Source organism: Apodemus sylvaticus, chromosome 3 (genome assembly GCF_947179515.1).
Source record: "Apodemus sylvaticus chromosome 3, mApoSyl1.1, whole genome shotgun sequence".
Taxonomy (NCBI): Eukaryota; Metazoa; Chordata; class Mammalia; order Rodentia; family Muridae; genus Apodemus; species Apodemus sylvaticus.
Genome location: NC_067474.1, coordinates 11,055,738 through 11,079,356, shown reverse-complemented (window position 1 = coordinate 11,079,356; position 23,619 = coordinate 11,055,738). Strand labels below are relative to the sequence as shown.

The window sequence follows — 23,619 nt, the reverse complement described above, 5'->3', positions numbered from 1 at the left end:
GCCAAGTTGCTTTTTTTCAGGGACTATAATGGAGGGCTAGTTTCTGGAGGAGGCATGCTGTCTAGATTGTTCATGTTTGTGTTTTTGTAATGGGCTCCAGGCATCTGGAGTTAGATGGTTGATGGTATTTTTGGTATGGATATCTATTCTTACCTTGATTGGGTATGTTTGGAACTTTGCTGTTGCCCCAACTTGTTAGTTTATGGGCCAGCTGAATGGTGCTTTGTTTTTAGCCTGGGGCCACGCAGTTTATATGCAAATAGAGCTGTCAGAAGTATTCTTGGTCTAGGGAGGGATAGGTGCAACTTCTGGGCTTTGGAGTAAAGGTTCTGTAGGTTTAGGAGATTCTTGTTGGTTCTTAGGTGGCAGGGCTGGAGTCACAGTGGGTGTGTTCAGTGCTCTGTCCGGTTTCCCTGCTGAGCTGCTGTGGGCTGGGTTGACTGGTGGGCTTGGGAATTTGGTCCGGGCTGGCCAGAGTATTAGGATACATGTCTGACTGATAGAGGAGATGCCTGACAGGCAGGTTGGTCTTCAGATAGAGTCTGGATGCTTTTCTATTAGGGGTTCTGGGGTCAGTCTCTGCTTGGATTTCTTGGATTGGGTGAGGGGTTCTCCTTGAAGTTACAGGTCAGGCTCCTGCAGTCACATTCTTATTTGTGACTCTTATGGTGAGAAGTGCACTGAAAAATATGTCTATTTTTCTTTCTAGAAAAATTAAGCTAGTGTCTTGTCTCTCAACCTCCTATAAATCAATATTTACTTTAAGCATATCTTATGTTGTTAAGATCCGGGAAAGAGAAGCAAGAAGGAAGAAGGAACGTTTAGAAAAAGAAGAATATGAAGCTAAATTAGAAGCCGAAATGAGGATTTACAACCCCTGGGGGAAGGGCGGAGGTGGTGCTCCTCTCAGAGACGCCAAAGGAAATCTGATAAGTATGCTGTGTCCATAAACTTGCTTTTAAATGAATTATTTTCAACATTTTAAGAGTGGAGAGTAGGAAGAGGCGGGAATCAGACTGTGTAAGAAGGGTTTGTTTTATGATTTAATGAAAACATGCTGCTCTGATTATGAATACAATGCATGTTAGAAAGCCTTTCTTCTGCAAAGTAGTACACTTCCTATCCTTTGATGACAGTCTCCTAACTGCAGAGAATAATTCATGGTAGCTGGTGCTCACCCAGACTAGTACTTAGTATATTCTTATATCTTTTTAACTGAAAGTAATAAAACTTGTATTGGATAGAACAGTTCCCAGAACTTTTCAGGAGGCCTTAAGCAATATCATTCTGGGATAAAATTGTAGTAAAGTGTGAATTCTTGAATTATAAGATACTGCTTTAGAATTGTGTATCTGGGGAGAAATGAAGACATTGCCTCTGAGTTTTTTTTTTTTTTTTTTTTTTAGTAGTAGCGTTCAGTTTGTTTACTTCATGTCGTGGTCATCACATGAGACAGGAAAGTGTAGTATTTATCAAGGACAGTGGAACACCTTTAAAATACCATCTTCAAAGTAACCAGTCGGTGCCTAAAAACTATCAAGTATTGTATGTGGGCTTTATATCTTTGAGATGGGGAGACATGAGTGGTTTTACTGCATTGAGAGGTTTAGGGACGCGCACTGTGATGGCCGCGGCCACCTCTGTGCTTATAGCTGACTGTAATCCTGCCATTTGCTCCTGGGTCTCAGGCTCTGACCCTTCTGTTTGCTGTTGTTCACTTCATAGAGAAAAACTAAAGAATGAGAGTCTTCATCTCTCACTCTTACATCTTTTTAAGGGAGAATACTTACTAATGAAGTAAGGCAGAACAAAATGTCTTAAAGTAAACACCTGTCTTAATTGTACCATTAAAAAATTCAGTGTTCTTTATTAATTAGAACTCTGTATTTAAAGTTAGAAAATCCAGGATACTGTAAAATGTTTGTGTAGGTGAATGGGTTAGCTTGTTTATCGTGTGTGTGTGTGTGTGTGTGTGTGTGTGTATGTGTGTGTATGTGCGCGCGCTATTTAGCTATACAAAGGAACGTATTGCTGATGTCCATAATTTGGAGGAGTCAAAAGTTCTGGTAAGTAAAAGATCCACTCTGACAGTTACCTTTGTACATTTCCATTACATCATATTCTCAAAATAACTAAGAATAAAGAACCTGCCCGAGATTGTAAGCCGGGAATATGAGCCATTAGAGATAGAGATGGATCTGTTTTGGTGGTGGAGCTTTGCAGAAATTAAGTGATTATAGTGGTGTTACTCGAGACTATGTTAACCTTCGTACACTGTGACGCTTTTATTACAGTTCCTCACTGTGTGGTGACCCCAGCCATAGAATTATTTTGTTGCTACTTCATAATTATAATTTTGCTACTGTTATAAATTGTAATGTAAATATCTGAGGCGGGATATCTGATACGACCCCCAAAGTGGTCATGACTGGCAGTCTGTCATAGGCCCGGGAGAGGTGTGGCTGAGCAGCCTTCATACACACTTGAGCATGAGCCACGTTTAATGCATCGTTCTTACCTTAGATTTATAGTTGTTTTTATATAAGTCTATTAAGATAAAATTTGCATTTAATACAGTTACTCTTTTAAAGTTTAGTGGCAGCTATTACTAAAATCATTTCTACCACACTCAAGATGTTGATCTTACTCCAGAATTGCTAACAGGACTGTCCCTCTGTCCCTAATGCACAGTCCTCTTACAGTCCCTGCCCCTGTAAGCCTGTGATCGTCTCCTGGGTGCCAGTGTTGCCTTTTAATTTTGTAATATGCTCAGTATAATATTTGTGAAATTCTTCTCTTTCTGTTATTGAATGGCATTGCATTGTTTGGAGGTACTCCATGGTGTGTCTGTTTATAACTGATAAACACTTGAGTTTTTCCAGTTTAATGTCATTAATAGAATTGCTGTAAATGGTTTTCAACCTGTGTGTCATGAACCTTTTGGGGAGTCTAAGACCATCAAAGAACAGATATTTACATTACAATTCACAACCGTAGCAAAATCACTGCTCGGAATTAGCAATGAAAATAATTTTATGGTCAGGATCACCATCACATGAGGAAATATATTAGAGGGTTGCAGCGTTAGGAGAACCACTGTATGAATGTGTGTTATTATGTCTCTTGGGTAAATGTGTAGGAATAGGGTCAGTTGGTTGCATAGTGTTTTGTTTGTTTTTTTTGTTGGTGTTTTTAACTTGGTTAGCTTGTTTTCCAAACTGTGCCTTTTTTCATTCTCACTAGAAAAGCACAAAATTTCTAATTGCTCTGAACACTTGTTAGCACTTGACTTTGTAGATCACGGTTTAGCAGCTATTCTGTGGAATATATAGCTATTTCAGTTTTTATAAAACTTTTATTGTGATGTAACATTAATATACAAAAGAGTTCCAAAGATACAGCGAGAGTAACTTTCAGTGTGTTTCCTTCACAGTTGACATTTATGCAGTCATGGCACAAGTATGAAAGCTAGAGATAACATCAAGACTCTTCTGTTAATGAAATTATAGATAGTATCTAGATTTTGCCATTTCCCCCTACGGTCTTCTTCCTGTTTCAAATGCTATAATACTTTTAGTTGCCTCTCTTGTTTATTGGATTTATTTATTTATTATTATTGTATATTTGTGCTTGATGTGTAAGTGTGTCATGCTAGAGGTCAGACAACTTCAAGAGGTCAGTGGGCAACTTTGAGAGTCAGTCCTCTCCTTCCGTCATGGCATCTGATAGGGAGTCCAACTCAGGTGGAAGGCTTGTGTAGCATTTGCTTTTCCCTAGCGACCCTGCCATGTGTTTAGTCTGCAGTCTGACAGTTGTCTTTTAGTTGCCTCTTTAAATCTATGATATGTGTATAAGCTTTTATGCATATTAAAAAGTGCATGATAGTGGATTTTATTATTCAGAATTATACCAAAAACCACTTTCCACATTGACTTGCATTGGTACTGCAGTGAGACACCGTTAAACACCCCTTAGCAGTACACGTCTGACTTCATGGTCGCAGCATAGACTTTACTAACTTTGTAGTAAGTGTTGACATTTACATGCTGGAGCCTTATTTTTTTTTTTCTTTTGTTTTTTTGAGACATGGCTTCCCTGTGTCATTCTAGATGACCTTGAGTTGTAGTCCAATGTGCCAGCCTCCTGAGTGCTGGACTTAAGGGTGTACGTCATGACCCCTCCTTAACCTTCCAACTGTGTTGGTTTTCTTTTTCAAGATTGCTTTGTCATTCCAGCTTCTTATTTTACTATTAGTCAGTTTTATCCAAAAAATGGTGCAATTCTCTTTAGAACTGTACTGACCTCACAGGTAACTTTGGTGTGGGCAACATCTTAACAATATTGAATTAGTGCTTTTAGTTAATTTCTCTTATCAGTATTTTATACTTTGTAAATCATATTTTATACATATTTTTCTAATTGTATAACTAAGTTTTTCATGTTTTGATGCTATTGAGATGATCTTTTGAAAATTACCTTTTTTATGTGTATATTGTGTGTGTGTGTATACATTCTTTTAAAAAAAAGATTTATTTTTATATACACTGCTGTTTTGTCTGTATGAGTGTCTGTGCAATGGTTCCAGATCATTTGGAACTGGAGTTGCTGACAGTTGTGGGTTGCCATATGGTATTGAACTTGGTCTTCTGGAGGAGCAACCAGTGAGTGTTCTTAACCTTTGAGCCATCTCTCCAGCCCTATTTATGCACTTTTAAATCTTGAATTCTGTATAGGTCTGTTTCTGAGACTAGTGCTTTGACCCAGTTTGCACATGCTAGACAATTACTATCAACTGAGCTATATTTAACAGACACAGCAAATCTATTGCTAGGTAATAAACCATCCCAAAGGTAGTGTTGTAAAATAAGAACTGTATACTACCTTGTGGTTCTTTAGTGATTTTTGAGTGGTTTCATGCTTGATTTGTGTATGATGCTTTAGCTGGAGACAATTCCTCCTCCTCCTCCTCCTCCTCCTCATGGCTTCCATGTACAGCTCTGGAGGCTCCAGTTAGTTTCTTACCTTCAGATCTCTCCATAGCATCCTTTTCCGTGAAGATTATGCCTTCAGTGAGCCCAGTGATTGGAGAAAATGCAGCTCATGTCTTTTGCGAATCAGTCCCTGCAGTGTCCCACACTGACATAAGTTGATAAGGAGACCATAGTAAGGAAGAGACTTGAGTTCCACATTTTGAGGAAGGGTTGCTAAATAAAGAATTTCTGGATACATTTTAACACTCCATATAAGCATGCTTTTTTGTTAATTGTTTTTAGGAGAGCTGATGGTTTGGGACAAATTTTACTCTGACTTGAATTTCACTAAGTTTGTTCTATACTAAATAAATTCTGATTTCTGAATTGACAGTGGTTATATTAATATGGCTTTTGGTCAAATGTTAACCATTTATGTCCTTAACTTCTGTCCTAGTTTTGAGTTGATTCATGTCTTTATAGTTTTTAGTGAGGTTGCGTCCGAGCTGCAGCTATCATCCAGATGCCAGCCTTTTCTTGTTTGTTCTGCTGTTTTCTTATTTTCAAATGTATTGTTTAAGAGTAATTATAGAGATGTGTTTATTGAAATAAATGGATTATTTTTCCCTCTCAGCTGATTTGAATAGGATGCACAGACAGAATATAGACGCCTACCATAACCCAGATGCAAGAGCATATGAAGATAAAAGGGCTGTTGTGTCTATAGACCAAAAGTTAGCCGCTTCAGATGCTGGGAACCTAGAGGATCCTGCAGATAAAGACTCAGGTTGTTAATCACACTCTATGTTTAAAAGAACTAATTTCTAATGCTGTTCAGTAACATTTCATTTCTGTCCTTTGATAAAATTCTTACTAAGACTTTGGTTACATTAGAAACCAAATTTTCTTTCTAAAGAGAATAGGGAAAGATTGCTTCTAGCATGGTATGTTTCTTCCCCACTCTGTAGTTTGCGCTCTCTCTCTCTCTCTCTCTCTCTCTGTGTGTGTGTGTGTGTAGCCGCTGTTAACATTCTTCTCTTGATACTTGGAGGGACCTTTCTTTGCACAGGTACACAGCACTGACTTCATGAGTGAGAAAGTATTTGGCCTATTATCACAAATTATACAAAAAATTAATTTTTTTGTTTAAGTGATCACTTGCCCTCCACAATGTACAGAAACAGAAGTAACTAGACATTCAGTGTCAGGTCACCTCTGTGTGGATGAGTAAAACTGACAGACATTAAGCACTGTCCTTAAAGTTGCTATGAGTTGAAATTACTCAGTATCTTACCACATATGTGTGAGTATATTGTATACATTTTGAAAACAAAGCACACGTAGAGAATATACATTTTGTGCTATGTATTGGTGCTGATAAAAGATTTTACTATAAAATTCTACTTTTGCTCCTTTGCAGTTTTATTGTTGTTTTAAGTCTGCTTTTACATTTTCCTAGAAGTTGTGATTGTCCTAGCAGGGCTGCGATGGTGACCTCAGTGGTCCCCTCAGGCTGGCACTCTGAAGGCAGTGGTTTGCTGCCCTGCCCATCGTCCTTCCTGTGCTGGGGGAACGGTTTCACTGGGAACCACAGCTGACTGCTGTTTGCTTCTAGCTTCAATTTTTGGAACTCTAAAGTTGGAACCCTTGATTTTGATACAATTATCAGATTCTTAATCTGAAATAGTCCTGTGCAGGTGGGAGCAGGAAGTCCTCTTTGATGTGAATTGCCGCTCTTCTCGCCTGCTGCTTCTGGGCTGTCCGTGCTGTGACTCTGGTGCTCCATACTCAACAGTGTTTGCTGTTCTAAGGAGGGTTAAGCATTTCCTCCTGCTTGGGCATTTGCTTACAAGATACAGACACTGGGAAATAAACAATTACCATGACCTCCCCCCCTTACCAAGAGATTAAGCCTGATTGAGCACACCCTGCAGATTTGACATGTCTAGTTTTTCTGTAGTTTGCCAGGATTTCTTCTGCTGGGTGCTAATGATAACCTTAAAAATATCATAAAATGTCAGTATCCTCATTTTATATGAATTGAAAATTTCTAGACTTTCTTTCCCTAACCTTTAACTGAACTAAATTTCGTCACTATAAGAAACTACCCAAGGCTGTCTAATTTGTGCTATGCTATATATATTTGTTACTGAGAGGTTACTGAGAGGCCAAACTTTCTTTTGGGACTGGACTCCATCTTAAAAGATAAAAAGCCTGAGAACTTGACCTGCAGCTGAACCCAAGCTACACTCAAGTACCAAGAAGGACCCCATGGGACCCTAGGATTTGTCCCTGGCCCACACCCCAGAGCTGCTCCCTAGCTACTTCCTAGCAACAGTCAATCAAAGATTAGTCTGATATTTTCAGGTGCTTTCAGACCGTTCGTGATTGTTCATGGTTTTGCTTCAGAGCACCCACCTGTGGGCCTACGTTAGTAATACAGCTCGATACTTGCCAGGCTAAGACCACCTCACTCGCTCGCCATTTCTATAGAGCCTTGTGTTGAGAGCTGGGGCTCCCATTCTGCTGCATCAGACACGGTGATGTGGCCCAAGCTCAAGCTTACAGACCCTAGTGCAGTTGCGTCAGAATCTGCTCCTTGGTGGTCTTTTGGGGTTCATGGACACTTCCTGGAACGACATACTTATGTGTATGTGTGTGCATGTTTACACATATGTGTGCATGCGTACATGTACATGTACTATTTCATATTTTTCAAAGACTGTGGGAAGCTTGACTATATCTCAACGCTTTCTTCATTTATGCTCCTAAGCTTCATCCTCGTGATGCTTTGTCTTAATTTGGCTTCTTTTCTTTCGTTACTTTTAGACAGTGTCTTACTGTGTAGTCCTGGTTGGTCTGGAACTCACGCTGTCTGTCACCTGGCTAGTCTGAAACTTCTAGAGCCCTCCCAGCCTCTGCCTCCCCAGTGCTAGGATCGCGGGTGGGCCTCAGCTCTCAGGCCCATGAGGCCCTGGTAAGCATCGCTTTTCTTTTGCTGAGAGCTGAGGCAGGTTCTCATGGGAGGCTGGGGCTCCACTGTGTCCCCCTGCCTGGCGCATGCTGTTAGGGTTTTTCTTTTACTTTATGGCTCCTAAGTGTGAACTGCTACAAAATCCAATGCTAGTTTGTCTTCAGTTGTTTCTGTGTGGTTACTATGGTATCGTTACCATAGTCTATTTTCTAATAGTACTAGTTCCCTGTAGTTCCCTAGACTAGTACCCTATAGTTGTGAGAAAAGTTCTCCCCCCAAAGGATTTATTTCATCCGTATTTCTTTCCTTTAGTTGTCACAAAAATTCAAATTTTTGAGGGAAATTAAGGTAAAAGACAGCACTCAGCATTGTACTCTGAGTTTTCTACAGTGCCAAAATTTAAGAGAACCTTCATAGGCTCAGTTTACATTTAGTAGAACTGTTTTCTAGGGGAAAAAGTTCTTATAATTTTGAAGTCTTGATGTGACTTTCCATAAATTCAGTCAACTAAACATTAGTGAATTTAAATACAAAGGCAGACTAGAGCTGAACTGCTAAATGTCCTCCATGAGAGGGCCCAAGCAGAAGATAGATACTGTAGGCTGATAGGGGTTAGACTGAGGCAACAGCTGGGTGTGGCGATGCAGGGCTGTAAATCCAGCCCTTAGGAGGCTGAGGCAGGAGGATTGCTGCAGATTTAAGGTTAGCCTAGTCTACATAGTGATTTCAGAGCAGCCATGGACACATAACATAGTAAGACCCTGTTTCAGCAAACTAAACCAACCAACCAATCAAACAACAAAAGCAATAAATCAGTAATTTAAGAATCACATAAAAATTCATGTGAGATGTAAATCTTTTTTTCTGCATTCAAAGAGATTTCCAGGGAATGATTGTTTTTAAATAGCTTTTCCGAAACAATGTTTTACCTTTGAAACTGTATAATGCTATTTATAAGGAACATACACTACAGCAAACTATTGCCAGGGGTATATGTATATCCCTTTAAAAAGTACTCTGTGTGTGCTACAGATAGAACCTAAGGCTTTGTGCATGCCAGTAAAGCACTAATTTCAGCAGTTTTAAAGAGTAAATCCTATTATAGTTATACTAATTTAAATTTTAAGAACTTTTTCTTTTCCCCCTTTTTCCTCTTTGATTCTGGGGATTGAATCCAGGGCCTTCCATTGCTAAGCAAATGCCCTGCCACTGAGCTGTATTTCTAACCCCCCAGAAATGGTCTTAAGTAGAGGATATTCACGCACATTTCCCGTTGTGAATAATGCTATGCAGCCTGTGCTGCGAGGCCGTGTTCAGGCTGTTAGCGCGCACATTCCCTTGGGTCTGCGCTGCTCTGGACAGGATTTCCAGCCCCTCTTCAGTCTGACTGACTGCTTTCTCCTGCTGCCCTCTGTGTCCCTCACAATCTTATCTCACCTTCCGTTCTGACCCTAACCTCAGAACTGCCGTATGTAATGCTTGTTTTCATAATGTGGGTTATGAGCAGATTGTTCCTGTCCTAACTGTGTCTTGCAAACTGTCTTTTGAAGGTCCTTTGCACACGCAGACCTTTCCTTTTGTCCGGGGGAACATGGTCGGTGAGCCGCTCAGCGAGCTTCAGATGAAACAGCAAGAATTATACAAGGATTTTCTTCGTTTTCAGGTGAAAGCCTTGTTTGGTTACAGTTCCAACTCCTAAGGAATATAATAAACTAAACTTGCAAGACTTATTCATTGTGCACTAATTTCTAAAATGCTATGCAGTTAACCAGAATGTCTAGTTTCTATCAGGTACAGGTAATGCTAAAATCATATTGTTCGGTCATATCAGAATCTTTTCTCAATCATTAGAAGACCAATAGTTGATAAAGCAATGAATGCCAAGATTTCTAAAATCCACTTCAGAGATATAGGGCAAATCTTTCTGTATGCGTGTTAGAGAAAAAAGTTAAGCCCTGCCTCCCAACAGATGTGAGATCATTGGCTCAGTACAGATGATAAACAAACAAGTTATATTTCAGCTGAATTTGGTGGTACAGGCATGTAATTTCAGCACTGACTCAACAGGAGGATTGAGAGAATTCAAGGCCAGTCAGGGTCTCAGGAAACAAAGCATTTACATATAATATAATGACATTTTGCAGTTATATGCCTCTTTTTGTATTAGGCAGGTTGCATTTCAAGTAGTGAAATACTCAAACTATTCCCAAAGAAGGCACTTAAGCATATAGTGTTTATTAAGTAATGGGCTTGAGGAATCCACAGTATTGGCTTCACGCTGAGTAGAAGATGGCGTCCAGATGACTGACTCATAAGGGACTCGGGTTTCTCTCTCCCTCCCTTCTCTCTCTACACCTACACATGTACATCACAGGGTGGCCTGAAAACATTTCCTTTCATATAAATTTTTTTACAGGAGGACTGGGTAAATCAAAAGCTTGGGTATCTTATCATAGCAGTGAGTGTCTATAGGGAAATGACTTACAGAAAGCATGACAGATAACAGAATCCCACAGATGTTGGACACTCAGGTCAGCAGGTTGAGTGTGGTGCAAAATCAGCTGTGGTAGTTCTGTTACCATGACAACAGCAACTCAAAATGTAAGTTATTTTCTAAGTTTATTTATTTAACACATTTACCCTGGGGTAAGGTACAATTATCAGTTGTTAGTTTTTAAGTCATTTTATTGTTCACAAAATACTTTTTCATGTGTAGGATGTTATTACAGGTTAGATTCTCTAGAGACAGTATCTCTATTTTAGGACGTGCAGCTAAGTCACAGATGGAGTTTGTAACTTATGAAGCCTATCTTTGGTAGTGTAGTCTCATCCATGGGGTCCCTAGGAAGTCGTTTCCTCTGGAGAGCCACGGACACAGGGAGCTTCCACTGTCGCTTTGATCCCTCTGCACACCTCCTTGGAAATCCTCAGTGCCTTATTAGTAGAGAGCTCTGTTTTTGTTCTTTTGGGTTTGTTTTTGTTTTTGAAAAAGGGTTTCTCTGTAACAGCCCTGGTTTTCGTGGAACTCACTCTATCTCCTGGGTTCTGGGATTAAAGGCATGTGCCACCACTGCCCTGCTAAATATATTAATCTTGAATTTTCTTGATTTTTCAATTTTTTTTCTTAGTGGTCACACAATTCTTTTTATCTTCAGTTATAAATCACATAGAATTTTTTTTTCTTGAAAAGCATGTTCTTTTATTGAAGAAGGAAGTAAAAAACATTTTATGATAAAATTGAAGACTTACATGAAAAATATTTCTGATAAAGTAGAAGAGATATATAGAAAACACATTAAAATTGACAATTTTCATGGAAAATTGAAGAGTAAAGTAGACATAAAAACATTGCTAAATTAGTTGAAAAGGGAAGTAAAAACATTTTATGATAGAATTGAAGATTTATGTGGAAATATTTCTGATAAAATTGTAGGAAAATGTAGAAAACATGTTAAAATTGAAGATTATCATGGAAAATTTTATATAGATATAATAATGGTAAGCATAAAAGTATTCCTAAGTTGATTGAAAGTGGAATTATAAATGTTTTCAGGTCAAATTGAAGATTTACATGGAAAATGTTTCTGATAAAATTCAAGAAATGTATAGAAAAACACGTTAAAATGGACTATTTCAGCTGGGGGGTGGTGGTACACGCCTGTAATCCCAGCACTCTGGGAGGCAGATGTAGGTGGATTTCTGAGTTCGCGGCCAGCCTGGTCTACAGAGTGAGTTCCAGGAAAGAAACCCTGTCTTGAAAAAAACAAATCCAAAAAACAAAACAAAACAAAACAGAATTGACTATTTCATGGAAAATCATACAGATAAAATGGTAGACATAAAAAACCTTTCTAAATTAATTGAATTAAAAACATTCTGTGATAAAATCAGATTTACATGGAAAGCATTTCTGATAAAATAGAAGAAATATATAGAAAAACATTGAAGATTATCATAAAAAATAATGCAGATAAAAGTAGATATAAAACACATTACTAAATTAATTGAAAGAGGAATTACAAACATTTTGTGATAAAATTGAAGATTTACATGAAAATATTTCTATTAGTCTATGTCTTTTTATTGGGAAATTGAGTCCATTGATGTTAAGAGATATTAAGGAATAGTTATTGTTGCTTCCTGTTATTTTTGATGTTATTTCTATGTTTGTGTGATTATCTTCTTTTGGGTTTGTTGTAAGAAGATTACTTTCTTGCTTTTTCTAGGGTGTAGTTTCCCTCCTTATGTTGGTGTTTTCCCTCTATTATCCTTTGTATCGCTGGATTTGTGGGAAGATATTGTGTAAATTTGGTTTTATCATAGAATATTTTTGTTTCTCCATCTGTGGTGATTGAGAATTTTGCTGGGTATAGTAGTCTGGGCTGGCATTTGTATTCTCTTAGGGTCTGTATGAGGTCTGCCCAGGATCTTCTAGCTTTGATCATCTCTGGTGAGAAGTCTGGTGTAATTCTGATAGGCCTACCTTTATAAGTTACTTGACCTTTTTCCCTTACTGCTTTTAACATTCTTTCTTTGTTTAGTATATTTGATGTTTTGATTATTATGTGCCGGGAGGACTTTCTGTTCTGGTCCAGTCTGTTTGGAGTTCTGTAGGCTTCTTGTATGTTCATGGGCATCTCTTTCTTTAGGTTCAGGAAGTTTTCTTTTATAATTTTATTGAAGATATTTACTGGCCCTTTAAGTTGGAAATCTTCACTCTCTTCTATACCTATAATCCTTAGGTTTGGTCTTTTCATTGTGTCCTGGATTTCCTGGATGTTTTGGGTTACAAGCTTTATGCAGTTTGCATTTTCTTTGACTGTTGTGTCAATGTTTTCTATGGTATCTTCAGCACCTGAGATTCTTCTATCTCTTGTATTCTGTTGTTGATGCTTTCATCTATGACTCCTGAATTCTTTCTAAGGTTTTCTATCTCCAGAGTTGTCTCACTTTGTAATTTCTTTATTGTTTCTACTTCCACTTTTAGATCCTGGATGGTTTTGTTCAGTTCTTTCACTCGATTGTTTCTGTCTTTTCCTGTAATGCTTTAAGGAATTTTTGTGTTTCCTCTTTAAGGGCTTCTGTCTGTTGACCCATGTTCTTCTGTATTTCTTTAAGGAAGTTATTTAAGTCCTTCTTGAAGTCCTCTATCAGCATCATGAGATGAATCCAACTCTTGCTTTTCTCTGGTGTGTTGGGGTACCCAGGACTTGCTGTGGTGGGAGAACTGGGTTCTGATGTTACTAAGTAACCTTGGTTTCTGTTGGTAGGGTTCTTGTGCTTGCCTTTCGCCATCTGGTTGTCTCTGGTGCTTGTTGGTCTTGCTGTCTCTGGCTGGAGCTTGTTCCTCCAGTGGGCCTGTAAGCCTGTGTCCGTACTCTGCAGGGTTTGTGCTCAGAAGGCTGTGGAGCTGCCTGGCTCCCTGGTACAAATGGCAGAGGAAAGACTTCTGTCCCAGCTGCTCCACTGATTTTAGGCCCCATGCGCTCCTAGCTGTTCCCCTCCAGAGAGAAGGTAGAGATCTCACCTTTGCGCTCAGAAGTGAAAGCACTGCTGGTAGATCACTCTCTCCTGGTTGGCTGTGCACAGAAGGCTGTGGATCTGCCAGGCTCCCTGGTACAAATGGCAGCAGGAAGACTTCCATCCCAGCTGCTCCACTCAGTCACATAGAATTCTAAGCTATGGTATTTATTGTTTTTATTGGTAATATCTTACAGAAAATAATTAAAGCTTAAGAATTGAATAAATGTTTTAAAATGTGCAAATTTGTTCATAAAGGTGTGAAAAGAAGCTTTAGCCAAGGATTTGCACAGATTGCTGAGTCAACTTAATGCATCAGAAGCCTTGCTGCTATTCAGATTGAGTAAATAACATTTATGAGTGGATTTTAAGTATATGAGTGAATTTTAAGTATAGCTTTAAAAATAAATTAAAACATTTTAATAATTCAATGGAAAAATTAATTAAAAATTCAAACATCTTATAAAGTACTTTTGTGTTATATAGTTTGAAAACTGACCTAGAAGATAATTTTCTTCTTTTTAAAAGCAATTGGAATTTCTGTTGGCACTGGTCTGTGTCTGTTGGATGTATGGCTTATCAGTGCTTACATTGGCAGCTTGATTGAAAGCAGGCAACCTCTGTAATTTTGCTGTTTGTTCTTTCCCATGGAAGATGGAGAAGATAGTCTGGGTTTGGGCCTGACACTGCTCTGTCTGGATTTGCTGTACATCCAGGTGTCTGCGCATTGCTTGATACAAGCAATGATATCAAGCTACACATTTAGCTGTCATGATAAATATCAGGAGAGGCTGTAGTTCATGTAGGAAGATCCAAGTTCTTATTATACAGAACCTTAAAGCTACATGCAACCTTAAAGCTACAGGAAATTCAGATTACATAAAAGTTCCTTCTGTAGTAACAATGTAAAATCTAACATGACACAGTCTCACAAGAACTCCCTGTTTTTTTCCCTCTTGCACTCATCCTAGGTTATCCCTGCATCAGCAAGGCTGCCTAAGCACCAGTAGACATATAGACACAGAGGGGCAAAAGGTCACGGGGCCTCAACCCTAGACAGAGAATTATAGGAACTAAGGAACGCTGAGAGCAGGAGAAATTATCTTCCTCTGGGAAGAGCATGCCAGCTGCTTACCCCATACCAAGTGCTCAGCCCTGAAATCACACACATACAAGCAACAGTATATGGACTGAGTATGATTGTGTATATGTGTGAGTGTATGTGTATACATATTATATAATATATATATATATAATACATATCATGAATTTGAGAGAATGGGCATGGGAGAAAAGAGAAAATGGTGTAACTTCAAAAAAACATTTGAACAAAAGATCTATAAACAATGTTAGTAATTAGAATCTATAAGGATAGCCTTAAGCTGATCATACGTATCTAATAGCAGATGGGCCTGGTTGTGCACACCTGTAATTCTAGTACTTGAAAGGCTAAGGCAGGAGGATTACCCTAAGTTTGAGGCCATCCTGGGGTTACTTAGGGACTTCAAGGGCATCCTCAGAGTGAACCTTTGTTTCAGAACACTAGAGGATTAGTAGTTTTAATTTTTTTTTTTAAACCTATTCTACCATTTTTCCTGCTTCGTCCATACAGGAAAATTTGTACTGTTTCTTAGGGCTGCTTCCTGTCCATATGCTGTGCTTTATTTAGACTGTTCTGTCACTGTGTTCTCAGATCTCAGGATTATTGGAGAGGAGTGTCATTCTGGCACTCTGTACTTCTGTCTCCATCTCTGTACACACCTGGGCGGGAGCAGGGCCTGGGTGGTCTGAGTGCAGGCCTGCTCCTGAACCGCTTCCCAGCACTTGGGGTTTCAGTTCCTCTTTACCTGCCAGTGCAGAGAAAAGCACTGTGAGGAAAGCCTCTTTGTAGAGAGGCTAAGACCCTCAGTTAACTCCTGGTAACTTCACGGCCAAGCACATTGACACACAGTAGAATAATCCAACCACAGAGATGTCCTCAGCACCTTCTGTGTGGGAAGAACTGCTGTGTTTCTCACTAATCCTTGAACGCTGTGGAGAGTGAACATTTATAACTTCTTACTAGGTGAGAAAACTGAATTCAAGTCCATTTCTCAAGTTCACACAGTCCGTATTAAGCAGAGATGAATTTGACTAGCAGCTTTTAACAGTGTCCTATGTTCTTCCAAGTCAAATACAGGACACCAAAAAGTCGAGGACTTGCAAATAGAAGGCATCCAAGAGACACTGATGTTGTAACTCGTCAGTAGGTGAGCAGGATAATCACTACGCCCAATTCTTTAGATTGAGGAAAAGAGACAAAGAGAAGAAGCGGAGCGCGAGAAGCTGAGAGTTGCTGAAGAGAAGGAAGAAAAGCGGCTTGCGGAGCAGAGGGCAAGGATTCAGCAGGAGTATGAGGAGGAGCAGGAGCGGAGGAGGGAGAAGGAGGAGGAGGTGTGTGTTTCTCCAGCCACAGCGGAAGGTTCATGTTGACTGCTGAGACATGCGGTAGTGAACCAGACGACTGCTGTCTTGAAATCTATTTTTAAAGTGCCCTATTGTTGTCTGCATTGTGTATTAATTTAAGAAAGAGACGAATTGTTTCTAACTCTAGGCTGATAAAATATGTCTACTATTTTATAAAATAGTATCTTTATTTTGTAGGACACCGTATCTTTTATATATTCAATTTTACTTCTTTTAGGCAAAGTAACATATTTGTAAATGTACTGCAAATGAATGCAAGAAATGTGTCTTTTTTAACTTTTAAAGCAAAGGCTAAAAAATGAAGAACTTATTCGGTTAGCTGAAGAGAGGCGAAAGGAAGCAGAAAGAAAGAAGAAAGAAGAGGAAGAAAAGCATAACTTGCAACTGCAGCATTATTATGAGAGAGAAAATATTACTGGAGATGAAACAAAGGTATGTCTCAGACAGAGGTCAGGCCCGGGGTCCTGCCTGGAGTAGTTAGAAAAGGAGAGAAAAGGAGGGCTTCAACTGAGCATGGACAATGTTGACCATGTTGGTGACGGGTGCCGCAGTCAGGATGTTTACCCTAACTAGTGACCATTTCAGTCCCTGTGGCCCTGTGCTCAGCTGTGCTGCCTCGGATCCAGTCTGTAGGACAGAGGCACGTGATGCCGGGTTCCCAGCAGCTCGCCAGAGCAACTGACTGGCAAATATACATACCAACAAAAATAGTGCCTTTGAATTTTATTTACCTAGTAATTGATTTTTTTTATGTATTATATTGTAAATTAGATGTAATTCACCCAAAAGACTGCTTTTGGAGTCACTGTTTTTGGTGCACAGGGTTGGCATTAAGAGTTGAGTACATGAATCAGGAGTTGCAATTATTAGACAGGACTTTCTTCTCCAGAAACCTAATTTGAGTAAAAGAATTTGACTATTTTATAAAAGAGTATTTTATTAAAAGCAAAAGTAATCTGAACTTCTTAAATGGTTGTGGCTATTGCATATATAGTGTATGTGTATATATGTATATATAAATATATATATGTACAGAAAGAATTTTTTTTCCAGCACTTGAGACAGCCTTCTCCTGTAGTTCCTGCTCTTCAGAACAAAATTGCAAGCAAACTCCAAAGACCTCCTTCAGTCGACACCATCATAAGTTCCTTCATTCATGTATATTCTGTTTTCTGAGAGTTAATCTTATTATTTGGGATGGTTATTTGGGATGGGTACTTTATGAGGTTTTCATTAGTTTGCATGTTGCTAGAGCTGTGACTAATAGCACTTGGTGCGGTAAAGCTTAATTCTTAAGGAAGCCACAATCTGTTAAAGCAAATGGCATGGTTTGTCACAGCTCCATAATACCACCCTTGTTGTTCTTGTCATTGTTGTCATGTGTTTGGTTTTTTTTTTTTTTTTTTTTTTGAGGTGGGGGGGGTTCAAGATAGTGTCTCTCTGTGTAGCCCTGGCTGTCCTGGAACTCACTCTATAGACCAGGCTGGCCTTGAGCCCAGAAATCCACCTGCCTCTGCCTCCCAAGTGCTGGGATTAAAGGTGTGAGCCACCACTGCCAGACCATGTGTTGGCTTTGAGTCAGGGTCTCTCATTCTGTAGGCTTGGTTGTTCTGGAAAGTCTTAGAAGAGGTATGTTCTAACTAGCTGTAGTTATACTTGTGGATTCCCTTATGTGTAGAACGATCTGCAGTTATAAAAGGAAGCTAGGAAGGTCAGACTTTGAGTATCTGCAAACTCAAAGGTGGGCAAGCCATCTAAAGAACCTGTGGTTTGGTTTGGCATGGCCTGATGGTCTTTGCGCAAATGCAGCTGGGAATGGAGGTGCTACGCTGTGTTGGGGTGGAGAACGTTGTGCACTTTGACATACTTCCATGGGCTTGTGGGTTGCAAAGATGTGTACTACCAGAATAAGCATAGAAGTGAACTAGGAACATTTCCTTGAATTCTACTTCTGACAGTCTGATTCATTTGCTCTGTGGTTGAAATGCATGGGGATCCTTGTGATGTTGGAGGAGAGTGGCATGGGCACTTGAGCTTAAGGAATGAGCAGGGAAAGTAACACAAGACAGATGCTTTGTGGATGTCCAGATGTGAGATTAAGGACTTATGTGGTAAGAGGCCAGGGATACTATTCAGGTTTCTGGTGATGGTTATATAGAGTTGGAGTTTGAAATTTGATTTGTGGCTGAGATTGGATCTGTAGCTTGGGAAACAGCTAACACTGGTGTTTACTACATTAATGTGACGTGCAGGGTATGTATGTAGAGTGCAAAGGGCTCAGCAGTTAAGAGCACTGGCTGCTCTGCCAGAGGTCCTGAGTTCAATTCCCAGCAACCACATGGTGGCTCACAACCATCTGTAATAGAATCCAATGCCCTCCTCTGGTGTGTCCGAGGAGAACCACAATGTACTCACATACATAAAAATAAATACATTTTTTTTTTTAAAAGTGCTGAAGACAGAAATTTGAGGAAATTCACAGTGTTTGAACAGCAGAGGGAGCTACAGGCAGAAAGTGTCAGCCTTACGCGTTGTTCCTCACAAGGCAGTTCAGGGTGAGACTGTCGACTGAATACGTGACATGAGTACTGAAAGGACCAGGACTGGCCCAGACACCCCAAGACCAAGTTCTCAAGCACAAAGAGGGACAAAAGTAGGGAATGAGAGAGACAGAGGACAGGATGAAGAAGAGGGGGATGGGACGGGGAGAAGGGGAAAGGGTTACCTGTTCCAGAGTGGTAGGAGCCAAAGGACTGCCTCGGGCCTGGAGTCAGAAGTTGTCCATAGGCAGATAGCAGTTTATAAAGGTGAAAGGGGAAACCTGTGTGAGGATGTGGCGTTTAATTGTAATTGGGCGTGTTAATTAGGTGAGCCAAAGGAGGCTTTTGATTGCTGGACTTAAATACTTTGATAGCTGGACCTTGGTAGTCAGCCTCGGGAGGAAAAGTGGCCAAATAAGGGACTAGCCCTTGGTGGCTTCCTTTAGGAATGTCGAGAAGGGCAAGGCCTGTCAGAGCCATGTTTGCCTGCCTGGGGTGGCTAGAGCCCCTCTTATCACTTTACTTGGTAAGTGCAGTTCCACTGACGCAGTGGGTGTGGAGGCAGAGGCTAGCTGCGTGTTCGAGTGAATGGGAGTCAGGAAGTAGACCCCAGAGATATGCCTTTATTATTCTTTTCTCAAGAACGTAAGTACACTTAACTGCTGAGCCATCTCTCCAACCCTGTGAAGCCTAGTTGTGAAGGGAAGATGTTGATGGTGAAGAAGGGGAGGCTTTGTGCAATGGCTGGGAGGAACTCACTTAACTTAGAAGAAGCTGTAAAAATGAGAGTAGTAGGAGACTGGCACACACAGGGGTTAGCATTGGCAGAGGCAGGGAGCCTTCCATGTGGTTTACAGTGTAGAGTTTGTTTTCCTTTTATAGTTAGGAATAGGGAAGAGATGCTGACTGTGTTTGTCCTGTTGGCCACAGGACAGCGCCATGTCCCGGGCACAGTCTCCTCCAGTACCTGCAAGGAAGAACCAACTCCGTGCGGAAGGTGGGCAAGGCTTCTATAACTCAGAGGCTATTTACAGAAATTACATAGCATTAGAGAGCTGCAAAAGGGAAGGAAAGTGCTGTGCCCCCAGCCCCACGCCGTGCATTCTGGTGGTGAGCCCCCTGCACATGACCTTCAGCAGCTTTGCACAGTTCACCTGCATTCTTGTTGTGTTCTTACCTTGTGTGATTGATTGTACAACTGCCAGGACATCAGCCTTCAAAGTGTAAACCACTCAAGTGCAAAGTGTTATGCCCTCTGTAGACCCAGCAACATCTCCCTAACTCAGACTGTGGATCCTAATGATGCATATTATTATAAACACACATATATTATAAATACATGTACATATAAACACACATACATATTGTCCATAAACATTTCTCTGAGCACTTAAGCTTTATGAAAAGCCAGATTGTGTTTGATAATTAATTTATTTTTCTTTCTTTTCTTTTCTTTTCTTTTCTTTTTTCTTTTCTTTTCTTTTCTTTTCTTTCTTTCTCTTTCTCTCTCTCTCTCTTTCTTTCTTTCTTTCTTTCTTCCTTTTTTCTTTCCTTCCTTCCTTCCTTCCTTCCTTCCTTCTTTCTTTCTTTCTTTCTTTCTTTCTTTCTTTCTTTCTTTCTTTCTTTCTTTCTTTCTTTCTTTCTCTTTCTCTCTCTCCTTTCTTTCTCTCTTTCTCTCTTTCTCTTTCTCTCTTTCTCTCTTATTTCTCTCTCTCTTTCTTTCTTTCTCTCTTTCTTTCTCTCTCTCTCTTCTTTCTTTCTTTCTTTCTTTCTTTCTTTCTTTCTTTCTTTCTTTCTTTCTTTCTTTCTTTCTTTCTTTCTTTCTTTCTTTCTTTCTTTCTGCTTCTCAATGGGAATTTGCAGAGGAGAAAAAAAATGTGATTATGGAGTTATCAGAAATGAGGAAGCAGCTCCGGAGTGAGGAGAGGCGTTTGCAGGGACGGCTGCTGCACCTGGACAGTGACGACGAGCTCCCAGTCAGGTGCTGTCTTAGTTCTGCACAAACATCATGACCAAGAAGCAAGTTGGGGAGGAAAGGGTTTATTCAGCTTACACTTTCCACACTGCTGTTCATCACTAAAGGAAGTCAGGACTGGAACTCTAGCAGGTCAGGAAGCAGGAGCTGATGCAGAGGCTGTGGAGGGATGTTTCTTACTGGCTTGCTTCCCCTGGCTTGTTCAGTCTGCTCTCTTACAGAACCCAAGAGCACCAGCCCAGGGATGGCACCACTCACAAGGGGCCCTCCCCCCTTGATCACTAAATGAGAAAATGTCTTATAGCTGTATCTCATGGAGGCACTTCCCCAACTGAAGCTCCTATCTCTGTGATAACTCCATCCTGTGTCAAGTTGACACACAAACCCAGCCAGTACAGGTGCTTCTGCTCCATCTTACTGGAGTCAGACTGCTTCATCTCAGAGCCTCCTGCTCCCTCCTGTGTCCTCTAAAAATCAGATGCAGAAATGTAGTAAAATAATGACAGTAGTGGAAAACTCTAAGATTAGGATGATTACACACAGCGTGATTTATGATGACAAGGATGTTGGATATCCATTTCCTAGCAAAACATAGCTGGTGTTTTTGCCAGAGGTCCCAACTCTAAATTAGCGCTCTTGTACTGTAGCTTAGCCCTAGCAAGAGCAAAGACAGCAAGGGTTAGGTTAGAGTTATGCTAATGTCACAAGCATCTGTTAAACATACATCTGATAGAATTTTAAATATGTATCATAGAAATATTGGTTATTAATTCTCATTTCATAGAATAGCTTCACAGAAAAAAATTCTCATTTCACAGCATTATCAAGCTCTCTGTGAGCTAGACCTGCCTGGAACAAATGATATAGACCACATGCAAATGAGATCTAACAACCCAATTATAAAAATCCAACTTATTTACTTACCAGAATTATGGAAACTAGATAGGGCCCCAATGTAAAAGACTCCTAGAAGTTGCTTTTGGTGATTATTTCAATGAGTTTTTGTAGATTTTTATTGCCATCCAAAAAGCAGAGCTCTCATCTTAAAGGGAATAAAGATCATTTATTCTGGAGCCATTTCTGAGTGACCGTGGCCTGGGAGAACGGATTTAGGTTGCTCTAGCAAAAAGTTTTTATGAACTTTTTTATAGTTTTACAGAACAAAGAAAGTCATACATCAATTCAAATGTAAAATGCATTTGTCTATACATCAGGGAGGTAGGTAAGGTGGGGTAGGAAAGCTTTTCTATAGGCCCAAGATGCTATCTGATGCATCTTTGGATCTTGAGTTGCCAGCAGCAGGTGGCCTGCTAAGTTAGTAGATTTCTAAAAGGCGTTTATTTATTGTCATAAGACGTTCCAGCACAGAGCAGGTACAGGGATGGCTTTCCAGAGGGCCAGAACTTAGCCCCATATAGGTCACTAGCCTCTGAACCTGCAGCACTCTAGTCTCTGTGGCACGGAGAAGCTGGAGAGCTAGGCAGCCTCTGCAAACACAGGTTTCTTTCATGGGCTTCTGTTCACAGCCAGATGCTGCTGCTTTTTAGAAGTTTTCCTTCAAACTATCATTCTAGATGCATGGTACAGATCTGTACCAGCCTTGACAGGGTCATGCTGTGGCCCTTCTAAAAGTTCCCTGAGAAGAGAAGGAAACCCCATGAGAGGAACCCAGGTGTTCCTAATTGTGTTTGACTGTAGCTAAGAGTACTTTTTTTTAAAAGAGGAGGGATGCTGGGTTTGGTGGCACACACCTTTAGTCTCAGCACTGGGAGGCAGAGGCAGGCAGATCTCTTATGAATTCAAGACCAGATTGGTCTACACAGTGAGTACCAGGCCTACCAGAAACTCACAGAGACCCTATCTCACAGAGAGGGGAATTTGGGGGATGAAGAGGAGGAGCTAGGGGAAGGGAGAGGTGAGAGTGGGAGTGGGAGGGAGAAGTAAGGAGAGGACAGAAGAGCAAGGGGGTTTGCGCGGTGTGGACAGAAGCACTGACGGCTGTTTGTTTTTATTTTCAGAGCTAGAAGTTCCATTCTCTGTCCATTTTCTTTGGGGGAAGTAGCAACAGTCAACTATTAGCAGAAAGCTCACTTTCAAAGCTACCTGGAATATTTGGGTTCCAACATAACAGAACAGTGTTTAATTTAATATGAAGTTGTTGGTAACTTTTTGTAAAGTCTTATACAGTTAGTTCCCTAGCACACCATTAACAGCATGTTGTGAGTATAATTTCTACTTTGGGCTGAGAGAAAGGTAAGATTTACTGACACCTAATTCATGTTATGTCCTGTGCATGGTACTTTACATTTCTTGTAATTCTCTTGCTCACAACATGATGAAATTGGATAGATTTTTATAATGACATTAAAGTCATTTCTAAAAAGTAGTATGCCTGATTTTTTTTTCTTTTGAGAGAGGTTCTCATGTAGCGCAAGGTGACATCAAATTAATCAGTGAGGCTGGCCTTGAGCACATGAATGCTGGGATTGCAGTCTCTCATTTTTAGCATGGGTGATTGACAGAGCAGGGCCGGGCAGTTAGAATATATGTAGTAACTATGGTCAGAGATGCCAAGTTGCTTTTACAGAGAACTGAATGTTAACTTGTTCCTTATTATACAGCACATTGACCATGATTTGTCATTTATAGGAAAAGAGAGAGAAACCCCATGGATATATTTGACATGGCTAGACATCGGGTACAAGCTCCGGTCAGAAGGCCATCACCGAAGGGCTTAGATGCTACTACTTTTCAGAATATTCATGACTTTAATGAGCTTAGAGAGAGAGGTGAGCATAACATGGTAATTGCTGTCTAGGTGACATCTTGTGGTAGCAGGGAGAAACCGCAAGCGGTCGCTTGTTCCAGGGACTGCCTTGTAACTGCTATTTATTTGAAACTTTTCATTAAAAAACATCAATTTGATGTTCTTTAATTCCATGGCTTTATAATAATATCTTTTGACTGAGGTTATGATTTGAAACTAAGGTTGTTACCTAAAATTTGTTTCTATATGGGTAGCCAAACTCAGGGTCTTGTCAAGTGCTGTACCACTGAGCTAAATCCCCAGCAGAGCACAGAGAGTTTCCATGTGCTCCCTGTTGTTGCGTAGGCACAGCCTTCTCCCTTATAGCTGCACCTCAGAGGTACACAGTGTAGAACGGTTCTACTGAA

General features: G+C 40.2%; 1 protein-coding gene across 10 annotated transcripts in view; it reads left to right on the top strand.

Annotated features, from left to right (window-relative positions):
• Window positions 1–23,619, top strand: part of Cspp1 (centrosome and spindle pole associated protein 1) — a 96,740-nt gene that overhangs the window by 62,214 nt on the left and 10,907 nt on the right. For all 10 annotated transcript variants that reach the window (XM_052175963.1, XM_052175961.1, XM_052175962.1 and 7 more), the window contains 9 exons: window positions 786–933; window positions 5,605–5,757; window positions 9,495–9,607; window positions 15,748–15,897; window positions 16,216–16,362; window positions 16,984–17,088; window positions 19,401–19,467; window positions 20,334–20,451; window positions 23,095–23,234. In XM_052175963.1, coding sequence (XP_052031923.1) covers window positions 786–933; window positions 5,605–5,757; window positions 9,495–9,607; window positions 15,748–15,897; window positions 16,216–16,362; window positions 16,984–17,088; window positions 19,401–19,467; window positions 20,334–20,451; window positions 23,095–23,234 — 1,141 coding nt within the window. The remainder of the gene's footprint in view (window positions 1–785; window positions 934–5,604; window positions 5,758–9,494; window positions 9,608–15,747; window positions 15,898–16,215; window positions 16,363–16,983; window positions 17,089–19,400; window positions 19,468–20,333; window positions 20,452–23,094; window positions 23,235–23,619) is intronic.